At 37.8% G+C, this 12,439-nt stretch overlaps 1 protein-coding gene across 2 annotated transcripts in view; it reads left to right on the top strand.

Moving 5' to 3' along the window:
- EXOG (exo/endonuclease G) overlaps positions 1-12,439 on the top strand; it is a 28,875-nt gene that overhangs the window by 8,299 nt on the left and 8,137 nt on the right. For both annotated transcript variants that reach the window (XM_021934546.2, XM_021934547.2), the window contains one exon: positions 2,155-2,269. In XM_021934546.2, the coding sequence (XP_021790238.1) occupies positions 2,155-2,269 (115 nt within the window). The remainder of the gene's footprint in view (positions 1-2,154; positions 2,270-12,439) is intronic.

Below are 12,439 nucleotides of genomic sequence, written 5' to 3'. Positions count from 1 at the left end.
GGCCAGGCTAGTCTCGAACTGCTGACCTCGTGATTTGCCCACCTTGGCCTTCCAAAGTGCTGCGATTACAGGCATGAGCCACCACGCCTGACCACTATTAACCAGTTTTTGATAGAACCTAACTATAAAATAATCTGGGCCTTCTACATTTTTCTGACACTGTCAGGTGGTTTCTTTATGCATCTAAAACTAACAATTTGAGGTTCTTTCAGGCTGTTGTGTTTTTCCCCATATAGTACTTTGTGGTTTAAAATAATGAAGAGAGCACCCTGCACCAACGAGAGACTTCAGCAGTTATCAGTCATGGCGACATTTGTTTCATCCACATACCATCACTTTGACACACTCAGATTATTTTTAGCAGATTACAGATATTTTATCCATAAATGTTTTGTTATATATATTTAGAATATAAGGATTCTTTTAAAATATAACCATAGTATTATTAATGCCCTTAAAGAATTTAACAATAATTCTTTATTACCAATTTTATAGTCAGTTCAAATTTTCTTGGTTGTCTTTGATTTTTTGTTGTTGTTGGTTGGTTTGAATCAGGATTCAAACAAGATAGACACAAAAATTTGGTTGATATATCTCTTTAGTTCCTATTAATCTGTAAGTTTCCCTTTCTTTCCTCCCCCCTCCCCATTCAAATTATCTGTTGAAGATCTAGGATGTTTGTCCTAGAATTTCCTTTCCATATTCTGGATTTGCTGATTGCATACCTGTGGAAGCATTTAACATTTTCTTTTCCCAAGAGATAAATTTCTGGGAGGAAAACTTTACCTTGTAATTGGGCATATATATATGCTATTAAAAATAATTAAAAAAAAATTTTTTAAGGCCAGTCAAGTGAAGCAGTGGGAGTAGAGAAGGAACAAGGAAGTATATAACTGGTTGTGAACAATTAGTTGTAAACCACTGCACTTATACCAGCCTATAAAAATAATTGGATTTTACTTTTTGGATAAGAAACTGAGGAATGAGGAAATGCATTGTTATCTCTCATTTAGAAATCTCTTCCAACTGGGCCGGGCGCAGTGGCTCATGCCTGTAATGCCAGCACTTTGGGAAGCCAAGGTGGGCAGATCGCCTGAGGTCAGGAGTTAGAGACCAGTTTAGGCAACGTGGCGAAACCATGTGTCTACTAAAAATAAAAAAAAATTAGCCAGGTGTGATGGCACACACTTAAAATCCCGGCTACTCAGGAGGCTGAGGCAGGAGAATCGCTTAAACCCAGGAGACGGAGGTTGCAGTGAGCTGAGCCTTAGTGACAGAGTGAGTGAGACTCCGTCTCAAAAAAAAAAAAAAAAAAAAAAAAATCTTCCAACTGCAGTGTAAGAAAGTACATATTAAAACTGCTTGCCATTTGGGCGCCTGTAATCCCAGCTACTCGGGAGATTGAGGCAGGAGAATCACTTGGACCCGGAAGGTTGAGGTTGCAGTGAGCTGAGATTGGACCATTGCACTCCAGCCTGAGCGGCAGAGTGAGACTCCGTCTCAAAAAAAGAAAAAAGAAAAAAAAATACTTGCCATTTTTATCTGGTAAATTGACAAAAACAGTTTTTAAATGATAAATCCCAGCATTATAAAGATTGTTGTGAAACTGCTGTTGTATTTTGGAGCTTATAGAGTAAATTGATATAGCCCTATTAAAAATGTTAGTTTTACATATGATGACGAGTTAAAATAAATACATTCAGTAATTCTGGTCCTTGAAATTTATCTGAAGGAATTGATACAGTGTTGCATTATTTAAGAAATGTTAACATAAGCCCAACTGTCCTGCAAGAGGAATGGTTAAATAAAGTATATCATCTTGTTGGAATGATATATAATTCTTGAAAGCTGGTTGGGAATTATGGCATAAAAAAAGTTTTAAGTTCATGAAATTTGAATTCCAGAATGTACGCTGAGTGCACATGAAGAAAAATGTGGACAGTTTTGTTAGTGTATGTGATTTTTAAGGTTTTTCTGTGCAGTAAGCAAACTGGGAAAATAATTGTTTGTATGCTTATAATGTTTTGTGCTATGTTCTTGTTAATTTCTCAAATGCAGTTTTTCTTGGTATCTTTCGTAGGGATTGATATGATTTGCTGCTATCTTACACGTATATGTGTGAGAATATCATACTTTTTTTGATTTGTTTTTCAGAATAGAAATGTACTGTCGAGAACTGACAGAAAGGTTTGAAGATGTTTGGGTGGTATCTGGGCCTTTGACGTTACCTCAGACTAGAAGCGATGGAAAAAAAGTAGTTAGTTACCAGGTAAGGATGTTTAACAGTCAGGTTTATGTTATCTGTATGATATTATAATCTCACTTTGCATCCTGCTTTTTATTTTTATCATTTAAAAAATTTTGCATTCTACTTTTTAATTTCACTTATTCAACAATATTTATTGAACACCTATTAGGAGTGATAGGCATAGAGCATATAGTGATGAATAAAAGCAACTATTGACTTCAAGGAACTCACAGTTTAGAGTGGAAGACAGATGTTAACAATTACATTAAAGTGTGACATGCTGTAATAGAGATAAACACGGTGTGGTCTTGTGAAAGGACTGATGGGCTCTACTCATATGGGTCAGGAATGCTTAAAAGAGGAAGTGATATTGAGCTATACCTTGACAGTTAAGAGTCAGAAGTGGACCCTGAGGATTCCAGAGGTTGGAGCAGGATGAGCACAGGACATTTGTGGTCAACATCAGGGTTTTGGGATTTATATATCATTCATAAAGTTTGGAGCTTATGGTGCAAAACAGTGTGTGTGGCTCAAGGGGGATGAAGAGTTCTGTAACAACTGGTGGATGGGTGAGATAATACACGACTTTCTATTCTATGATGAAGACTTGGTTTTTAATTTTTAGGCACTAAGAAGTCATAGATTTGTTTTAAGCCTGGGATAAATGTGATATTTGGGTTTTATAAAAAATATTCTGGCAGCAGCATGTAAAGGGATAGGTGGGAAAAGGGAGCATTTAAAGGAGAGATTGGAGGCAGGGAGATGAGTTAAGACATACAAGCTGTTGGAGTGAGCAATAATAGAGGAACACAGGAAAGAGTAACCATGAGTAAATAACTTGTTTGAGTAAGGAAGAGGGAGAAGTTCCAGATAACAACCAGATTGCAGGCCTGGTGCAGTGGCTCACCTGTAATCCCAGCACTTTGGGAGGCTGAGGCGGGCAGATCACGAGGTCAGGAGTTCGAGACCAGCCTTGCCAATATGGTGAAACCCCATCTCTACGAAAAATACAAAAATTAGCTGGGTGTGGTGGCACGTGCCTGTAGTCCCAGCTACTTGGGAGTCTGAGGCAGAAGAATCGCTTGAACCCAGGAGGCGGAGGTTGCAGTGAGCCGAGATCGTGCCGCTGCACTCCAGCCTGGGCAACAGAGCAAGACTGTCTCAAAAAAAATAAAAATAGCCGGGCGCGGTGGCTCACGCCTGTAATCCCAGCACTTTGGGAGGCCGAGACGGGCGGATCACGAGGTCAGGAGATCGAGACCATCCTGGCTAACACGGTGAAACCCCGTCTCTACTAAAAAATACAAAAAACTAGCCGGGCGCGGTGGCGGGCGCCTGTAGTCCCAGCTACTCGGGAGGCTGAGGCAGGAGAATGGCGGGAACCCGGGAGGCGGAGCTTGCAGTGAGCTGAGATCCGGTCACAGCACTCCAGCCTGGGCGACAGAGCGAGACTCCGTCTCAAAAAAAATAATAAAATAAAATAAAATAAAATAAAATAAAAACAACCAGATTACAGTGTTACAGTGAGTTGAATAAATGGGAAGAAAAGCTTTCCTTCTAGAAGCTTCTTTTTTTTAATATGCAAAATACGTGAGCACTTTTAAGACTGAAAGAGAGATTAAAGATAGGAGAGTGTAATTAGTGGTGTGAGAGCTTCAGACATCTAATGTTGCTGGGAAATTCTTAGCTAGCCTTCCATATTGGTAGTTTACAAAGTGGTATACCTGAAGAGGAGTAAGCCAAGGAAGTGCTCAGACAAATGGTGGGTGGGGATATGTCAGAAGGACATGTGAATCAGCTTGAAGGAGCTCCCATTTACCGTATCTGGTGCTATTGAATATCAAAATAAAATGGATTATAAACCTATTGAATTAAATAAGAATCCATACTCAATAAATATGTAAATATATAGGGTGTAAAGAAAAGCTTCGGCTTACCATAGAATGTCAATTAATAAATTTGCAAGAATGAAAGAGTTATACAAATCATTTTGCACACATCACCATAATTGATTCAGGCAAGAATCATCACTAGCTAAAACTAGTGAGTGAATGTTTTGTGAGGAATACAGTATTTACATAGTCTGAAAGTATCTCCTCATAAATTATTTATTAATCACAAAGTAAAAAGTAACTTTACAGTGAAGAAACATCCCCGTACCCAAGCGATCGGGACTTAGTGATACGCTGTACTTCCTAGTGTGATGCACTGAGCAGGATAAAATATCAGGCATACCCCAATTGAGGGACATTCTGTGAAACAGCTGACTTCTACTTTACAAAAGTGTTGGTGTCATAAAAGACAAAGGCTGAGAAACTATCTGTTCTAGGTTAATGGATTAAAGAGTCATGCAAACAAAATACAGAGTATGATCTTAGATTAGATCCTAGACCAGAAAAAAGTTGCTAAAAAGGATGTTATTGGGAGAATTGGCAACATTCAAGGTCTGTAAATTAGATAATTGTGTATTTTCAGTATTAAATTTCCTGATTTTTAAAATTGTTCTGTGATTAAGTAAATATCTTTGCTCTTAGGAAGTTATATTCTGAAGTGTTTAGAAGTAAAAGGGTGTGTCTGTGACTTTTAAAAAGCTTGGGGAAAATAGAGTGATAAAGCAAATAGAACAAAAGGTTAACAATTGGTAAATCTGATCGAAGGATATAAAGGAAGGAGTTCTTTGTGCTGTTCTTACAAATCCTAAGCTTTGAATTAATTCGGAATTTAAAAATTATATATTAAATATTATATAGATATTTAAATAAAATATTAAAAGATATATTAAAATAGTTTATCGGTGAAATGATACTCAAGCATGTTCAAGCTAGCCTTGAAGAGTTTCAAAAGACCTCTCACCTCTCCTCACCCTGTTTAGTGTCATAATGATCAGTCGTGTGAGGTCAGTGAAGATCAGCTTCCTGAAGAGTATACTTTGAGTAATAGTCTTGTTTCTTGTTTTTATTTTAAAGGCTTGCTGGTCTTAGGTATTCTCTTTCAGATTCTGGGCTTCTTAGCTCATATCGTTAGTTTTCCATATGTCTGTTAATTTATAGGACCTATCCATGCTCACACTGGCAAATCTTTAATTCGGTAAATCATCAGTGCAGCAAATCTTCAAGTACCTGTCATGTGGGAGGAAGGTATACAGAACTGTAAATGGCATGCCCCAAACTTATATTCTTGATTACTTTCTTCCTCTCCTGTATTTCACATCCTGGCAGTCATCTCTCACTCTTAATTACTTTGAACCAGTAACTTTTATTAATTCTCTTTTTTAAAAATAACTTTTACTTAGACATACTGAAGCTCTGAACACCTGCAGTATTGCAGAGGCCTCTAATGAGTTTCTCTGCTTCCAGTTGCATTGGCTACCAGTCTATCTGGAGTACAGAAACCATGACAGAGAAAGTATACGTTGTTACTTTCCTAATCCTCAGAACCATAGAAAAGAATAACATTAAAAGAAGAGAAAAGGGAACTTCATTTATACTGAAATTGGGGAATGTTCACAGTCCGGTATCAAGGAATTTTTCAAATAATATCTGCAAGATAAAGTGAAATTTGGACCAAATTATAAAGGATGTTAATTTGACATGTCTCCTCTTATCAAAGCATGGGACAGGGTACTAGAATTGGTAAGGAAATTCAGACCTACCGGTAGCAGACTGCAGAAGAAATTTCTGGTGTTTAACTTGGAGTTTATCCCTTTACCTTGCAATAGTAGGAAAGGCAGGGTGGTTATAGTTATATATTTCATGTCAGATCTGGCCTTGTATCTTTGCTTTGATACTTGCTTGCATGTGGTCCTGGGAAAATGACCTAACTTCTGTAAAGTTCAGTTTTATCTGTGATATTTGGATAGTAGTAGTGTTTACCTCACTGAGTTGCTAGTATCATTGTTAGCTTGGTAGTTATCACATAGGAAATGTTCAGTAAATATTAGCTACTATTACTCCCTTGGAGGCTAACATAAGAATGAAGACCAGTGTTTTTTGTATTCTTTGGTGCATGTACTCATAAACCTATGATTTCTAAGATTCTTTTTTATTTCTCCTTTCTTATCCACAGAAGCCCAAAGCTCAGGTGCCTCTTTATTAATTTTAAAGCACAATCTTTGTAGTCTTCTAAGTAGAGATAATGCTTTTGAGTTTGTGAGTTCATGTTATGTTAGGACTTGTGAAATTAGATACTTTATATTAAACATGGTTTAGTCTTGATGCTTTTTTTTCGCTCATGGCATTAAAGTCATAATTGGCAAACTATTTTTCCTTGAATTTAAACTTTAAAAATTTTTTAAATTATGCAATTATATGTGCATAATGGTAAAAGTGCTAAATGTTAAAACATGATTGTGGAAGTATATGACATTGTAATGAAATTTAAACAGTACAAAGCAGGATGAAAAGGTAAAGTCTCACTTATACTCCTTATCCCACTGTCCAGTTTTTATTTGTTCTGGTGCTTATTTCTATATCTCAGAATAATGAGCACTAAAATATATTTTTAACTTGTGACTTGTCACTTATTAACAGTTAATTTGTCTCCATAAAATTATGAAATTTATTAAGTTTACTTCTTGTACTGCACCATACTCTGCTAGTCATATATACTTAGTTCTTCTGTTGGTAAACTTTGCATCATATACTTTACATAATATCCTTAAACCTTTAATCTTGATCTATCATTTATACTGGTCAAGGTTTGTAGCATTTACATTTATGTTTGCTAATGATAATGTAGTCTGAGTTTTGCCTATAGCAGGGTTTGTAAACTGAGGCCTCTTATGGCAAGTCCAGCCCGTAGAGGTATTTTATTTGGCTCATGTTATATATTTTTTTTTTTTTAAGTTTTTCGTAGAGATAGGGTCTTCCTCTGTGTCCTAGGCTGGAGTGCAGTGACACGATTGTAGCTCACTATAACCTTTATCTTCTGGGCTTAAGAGATCCTCCCACCTCAGCCTACCAAGTAGCTACGACTACAGGCATGCACCACCACACCCAGCTAATTTTTAAGTTTTTGTGTTGTAGAGATGGGGGTCTCACTGTGTTGCCCCAGCTGGCCTTAAACTCCTGGCCTCAAGTAATCCTCCCACCTCCACCCCTCAAAGGGCTGGAATTAAAGGCGTGAGCCACCAACCTGACTATATGTTATTTTTTAATTAGTTGATAATGTTTAATAATTGGGAGATTTCACATAAATCCAGATTTTAGCCTCTCTTAAATCAGATGACTCCATAACAATTGGCATATACTCCCATAGGCAGCCAGTTTACTAGACAAGAGTATCAACCTTTCCTTAGATTGAACACACATCTTCAATTCACCGTAGTCTTTACCTGCCCGATTTTACTCATTTACATTTCCTGTCTAGCCCTTGTTGGTCTTTCAGTTTGTAATCCAAGATCTATTGGAAAATATTTAACCAACATTTATATTATTATAAGTGTGTAAGTAGTATGTTTGGACCTATAAGGAAGTAGATGTAATTCTACATCATTAAATCTGTGCCACTTGAGAGGAGAAGTATTACCACAAACAACGGAAAAACTGAGAAGTGGAAGGTAAGGGTGGCAGTGTATTATAATTGCTCTTTTTAAAAATGGAATATGTTTTTACTTTCTAATTCAGATAATTTAGGTCATTTAAGCATATCATCATATGATTTTTTAAAAAGGTAAGTTAGTTTTTTCTTGAAGATATATTCTTGGAGCCCTCTGACTTTCTGTTTTAATTTGAATTACTTGTTTCCTCCCTCCATCCCTTTCTCCTTCATTCCCTTCTTTCCTTCCTTTTATTCAACAGAGACTTAACTAAGCTTTTACTAGGTACCTGGTGCTGTTCTGAGTGCTTCTGATACAGCAGTAAACAAGGCAGAAAAGAGTACCCTCATGGAGCATGCATTATAGTGGAGGAGATATATAGTAAGTAAAATGCCACGTAGAAAAATAAAGCACGGTAAAGGATTGTATTAGGGTGGGAAAGAAAGACAAGGGGAAGTGAGATAGGATAGAAGCCTAAGTGAAGTGAGGGAGCAAGCCGTATGAAGTTTTTCAGCTAGAGAAGGTGCAGATACACGGATGAAACTGAGGTTGGCACATTCAAGTGCTCTGCTCAGTGTGACTAGAGCAGCGTAAGCACGAGGAGGAGAAGAAAGTAAATTATAGAGGGGGGCGATGGCAAGAAATGTGGATTGTATTAAGTGAGATGGGACATTTACAGTGTTTTGATCAGGTTAGTAGCATAATCTGGTTTACATTTTTAAAGCACACACTGGCTTCTTGTGAAGAACAGAAGAAAGTGTGGAAACTGGAAGGCCAGTTAAGAGACTAATGAAATTGTCTACATGAGAAATAATAACTTGAGTAGGATGGTGATGTTAGAAATGGTGAGAAGTGGTCTGATTTAGGATGTGCTTGGAAGTGATCAGCACACCAATGATGTTGAAAGCTATGATGAGATTATATATGTGAGTATAGACAGGAGAGAACAATCGATTGAATTCTGAACCCTGGAGCACTTGGACATTTAGAGGTCAAGAAGAGGAAGATCCAGCAAAAGAGTCAGAGCAGCAGCCTTTAAGGTAGGAGAAAAACTAGGGGAGAGTGATGTTCCAGAAGCCAAGTGAAGAAAGCATTTCAAGGAGGCAATGATCAGTTGAGAACTGATCATTTGCAATCCCAGTAAGCTTTTTTAGTTTTAAGTTATCTATGTATCTGTCCTTCTGTTTCTTATTATACTCCTAGCGTGGGTCCTTAAATTCCTTTTTCCTCTTAAATATTATCTTAAATCCCTCTTTTCCACCCTCCTCCCAACCCCCCACTTTTTTTTTTTTTTAAGACAGAGTTTTACTCTGTCACCCAGGCTGGAGTGCAGTGGTGCGATCTTGGCTCACTGCAGCCTCCAGCTCCCAGGTTTAAGCAATTCTCCTGCCTCAGCCTCCTGAATAACTGGGATTACAGGCACCTGCCACCATGTTTGGCTAATGTTTTGTATTTTTAGTAGAGACGGGGTTTCACCATGTTGACCAGGCTCGTCTTGAACTCCTGACTGCAAGTGATCTGCCCACCTTAGCCTCCCAAAGTGCTGGGATTACAGGCATGAGTCACTGCACCTGGCTACCCTTTTTTATAGATAACTTTTTTTGCTTTGGTGGAGTATATCCTCAAATTTTTTCTGGAAGAGTCAATGGATGATAACCTTTCTGAGTCCTTGCTTGTCTGAAAATGTCCTAAAACTCTGAAGATGGGTTCAGGAATCTTTATGTATGACAAGTTCTCTAGGGTAGTTTTATGTATAGCACCATTCTTTTATTTTTATTTTATTTTAATGAGGATGATCCCTTTATTTGACTTGAGGATGGAGAAGAAGAGGATTATGAGGTCACAGGAATGTCTCATGGGGAATTACCCAAAGCTGGTAACACCAGGCACTCTGCCAGGAGGACTCTCTGGAAGGGGCAGCCAGCTCACAGATGCCCTGGATCCCTGGAGGCCAGTCATTAAAAAGTTATGACCATCCCTTTCTTGCCAGTCTGCCAGGGCTCCAAGCGGGGGAAAGTGGAAAATTATCTGGTCCTGGCCCAGGGCCAGCTCCTCAGTGAGGAACTCGAAGAAGTGGGTGCTGTGGCTGCGGTTCTCCTTAGTGGTGTCCATCACGCTGGTGGAGGAGATGAACAGCTGCGCCCAGGGCTCAGTGGACCTACTCAGCACCATGGTCAGGCCCGCCACACCCATCATGTTCACGTGCTGCCCTCGTCCTGTGCTCCCTGGCCTGTGCTCCCATCCTTGGGTTTGCCCAGGATGGAGGCCGTGGCACAGAGCCATTTCTCCAGCCCTGCAGGCACTTGGTTGGCAGGCAAGTTCGTGTCTAGCTCTAGGAAGGGCATGAGCCGCGGAGAGAGAGAGACCCATTCTTTTAGAGAGTATTTTTCTATCCTCATGTGAAGGCAAAACAAAGGCCTGCTACTTTTGTGAGTTGCACGATAATTCTGCAGATGAATTTTTTTCAGTCACACACTTTGATTTTGATACCCTTTATTTGCTGGAGTACTACTTAAGGGGTGGCAAAAATATTAATGTCAGCTTTGGCTTTTTCCTGTTTGTTTTATCTTAGCAATGTTATCACATCCATCTTTCATCTTCCATAAGTTCACGGTAGTTCTTAGTCTACTAATGCACTACTCTGTCATTTGTCAGAACTTTTATACCTTTTTACTGCCATTTCATATATTTATATGGAATGTGTATACGGATATCAATATGTGTGTGTGTGTGTATATAAGTATTTTCCTTTTAATTTGCAGAGGAGAGAACCAAAAACCCATGTTCAGATTGCCTTTTTTAACTGGAAACGCTACTTTAATCTCTGTTTATTAGTTTTTTGCAAAGCAGGTTGATTTTTTTTTTGTCTTTGCTTTTAGCAGGTTAATATTTCTTAATGTTTTATTTGGAAATAATTTCAAATTTATAGAAAGATTGTAAGAACAATAAAAAGAACTCCCCTGTATCTTTCACCTAGATTTACTAATTGTTAACATTTTGCCACATTTGTGCTCCCCTATATAGATAGGCATACACCTGTTTTTATTTTCTGAACCGTTTGAGTTAGTTGCAAATATCTTGTTCCTTTCCTCCTAAGCATTCTGTCATGTAACCACAGAATAATTATCAAATTCATGAAAGAACATATGGAAATATTATCTAACATTTAGTCCATATTCAAATTTTACAAATTACCCAATAATATCCTTTATACTTTTTTTTTTTCTTTTTCCGATTTGGTATCCAGCCAGGATTGAGCGTTGCATTTAATTATCATGTCTCTGTAGTCTCCTTTAATCTGAACTAGCTTCTGACTCAGCCTTTTGTCTTGAATGACTTTGATATTTTTGAAGAGTATGGGCCAGTTGTTTTACAGTGTGTCCCTCCTTTGGGTTTGTCTGCTGTTTGCTCATGATTCGTTTTGTTTTTGGCAGAATGTAGCAGCAGTGATCTTGTGTCCTTCTCAGTGCATCGCATCAGGAGGTGCATAATATCAGTTTCTCTGGTTATTGATGATTTTAACTTTACTTGGTTAAGGTGGTGTCTACCAGGTTTCTTCACCATTTCCCCCTTTGGAATTTGCAAGTAATCTGTGGAAATACTTTGAGGTGATGTAAGCATCTTTTTCCTCTTCAAACTTTCACTCAATAGTTTTAGTATCCATTGATATTTCTTGCCTGAATTAGTTATTACTATGATAGTTGCTAAATGTTGACTTTCTAATTCTTACTCCTTCATTTATTAGTTGACATTCCACTGTTAGAGCTTCTCATTATCAGTGTAGACTCACAGATTTATTTTTATTCAAAGAGTTTTAATGTTTACTGTGATTGTTCATTTTGATGCTCAAATTGCCCCAGTTTTAGCCAGTGGGAGCTCCTTCAAGTGTGTCCTGTGTCCTTTTGATGCATCCTCATCATTTTTTAGCATTTCCTGCTTTCTGGCATAAGGCTATGTATGTTCCATGTTCATCTTGGCCATCGGCCATTTCTCCAAGGAGCACTGGATCCTTTTGGTGGGGACTGATGTTTAGAAACCAAGATCTGGACAGCAATTCAGATTGATTCTTGAGTGCTCGCTCTGCTGTTTGGTTTGTCAGGTATGTTCACCACATTTGTTTTTAATCTTTTGTGGTAGATGGAGAGAGCCCCAAAGCTCATAGTACATGAATTCTATTGCCTTTAGTGGCTCACCGTTGAGAAGGCCTTTCTCCTCTGCTTTCTGTGTTCTTGTATTTCAAAACAGGGATTGACAGACACTGTTCGTTAGGAAAGCAGTTCACTGTGTTTGTGTGCTGTGTATGTATATGTAAAGTTGAGTATTGACTCCAGGAATCCATATTTCTGGAGAAGCATATGGTTTTTCAGTTTTCTCAGAAGCATATCAAACTGACGTCTACTTTTATATATTTTTGTGTTTCACTAACAAATATCTCCATAATAATACTGCTTTTGTTAGATTTGGCATTATATTTCAAATCAAACTTTATTTCAGGTAGAATTTTAAACCTAAAAATCTTTGGTGTATCTATTAGATGAAAGCAAAATATAGTTTGTTAGTAAAATAAATTGGAAAAATTGTCTTGAAATTCTTGCCGATTTAAGAATTTAGTGGGGCCAAAATTTTTATATATATGCATACACTTGTATCTATAA

The sequence above is a fragment of the Papio anubis genome, chromosome 2, assembly GCF_008728515.1.
Source record: "Papio anubis isolate 15944 chromosome 2, Panubis1.0, whole genome shotgun sequence".
In the NCBI taxonomy this organism is placed as follows: Eukaryota; Metazoa; Chordata; class Mammalia; order Primates; family Cercopithecidae; genus Papio; species Papio anubis.
The sequence above is the reverse complement of the archived record's forward strand: the minus strand, read 5'-3'. Positions and strand labels throughout refer to the sequence as shown.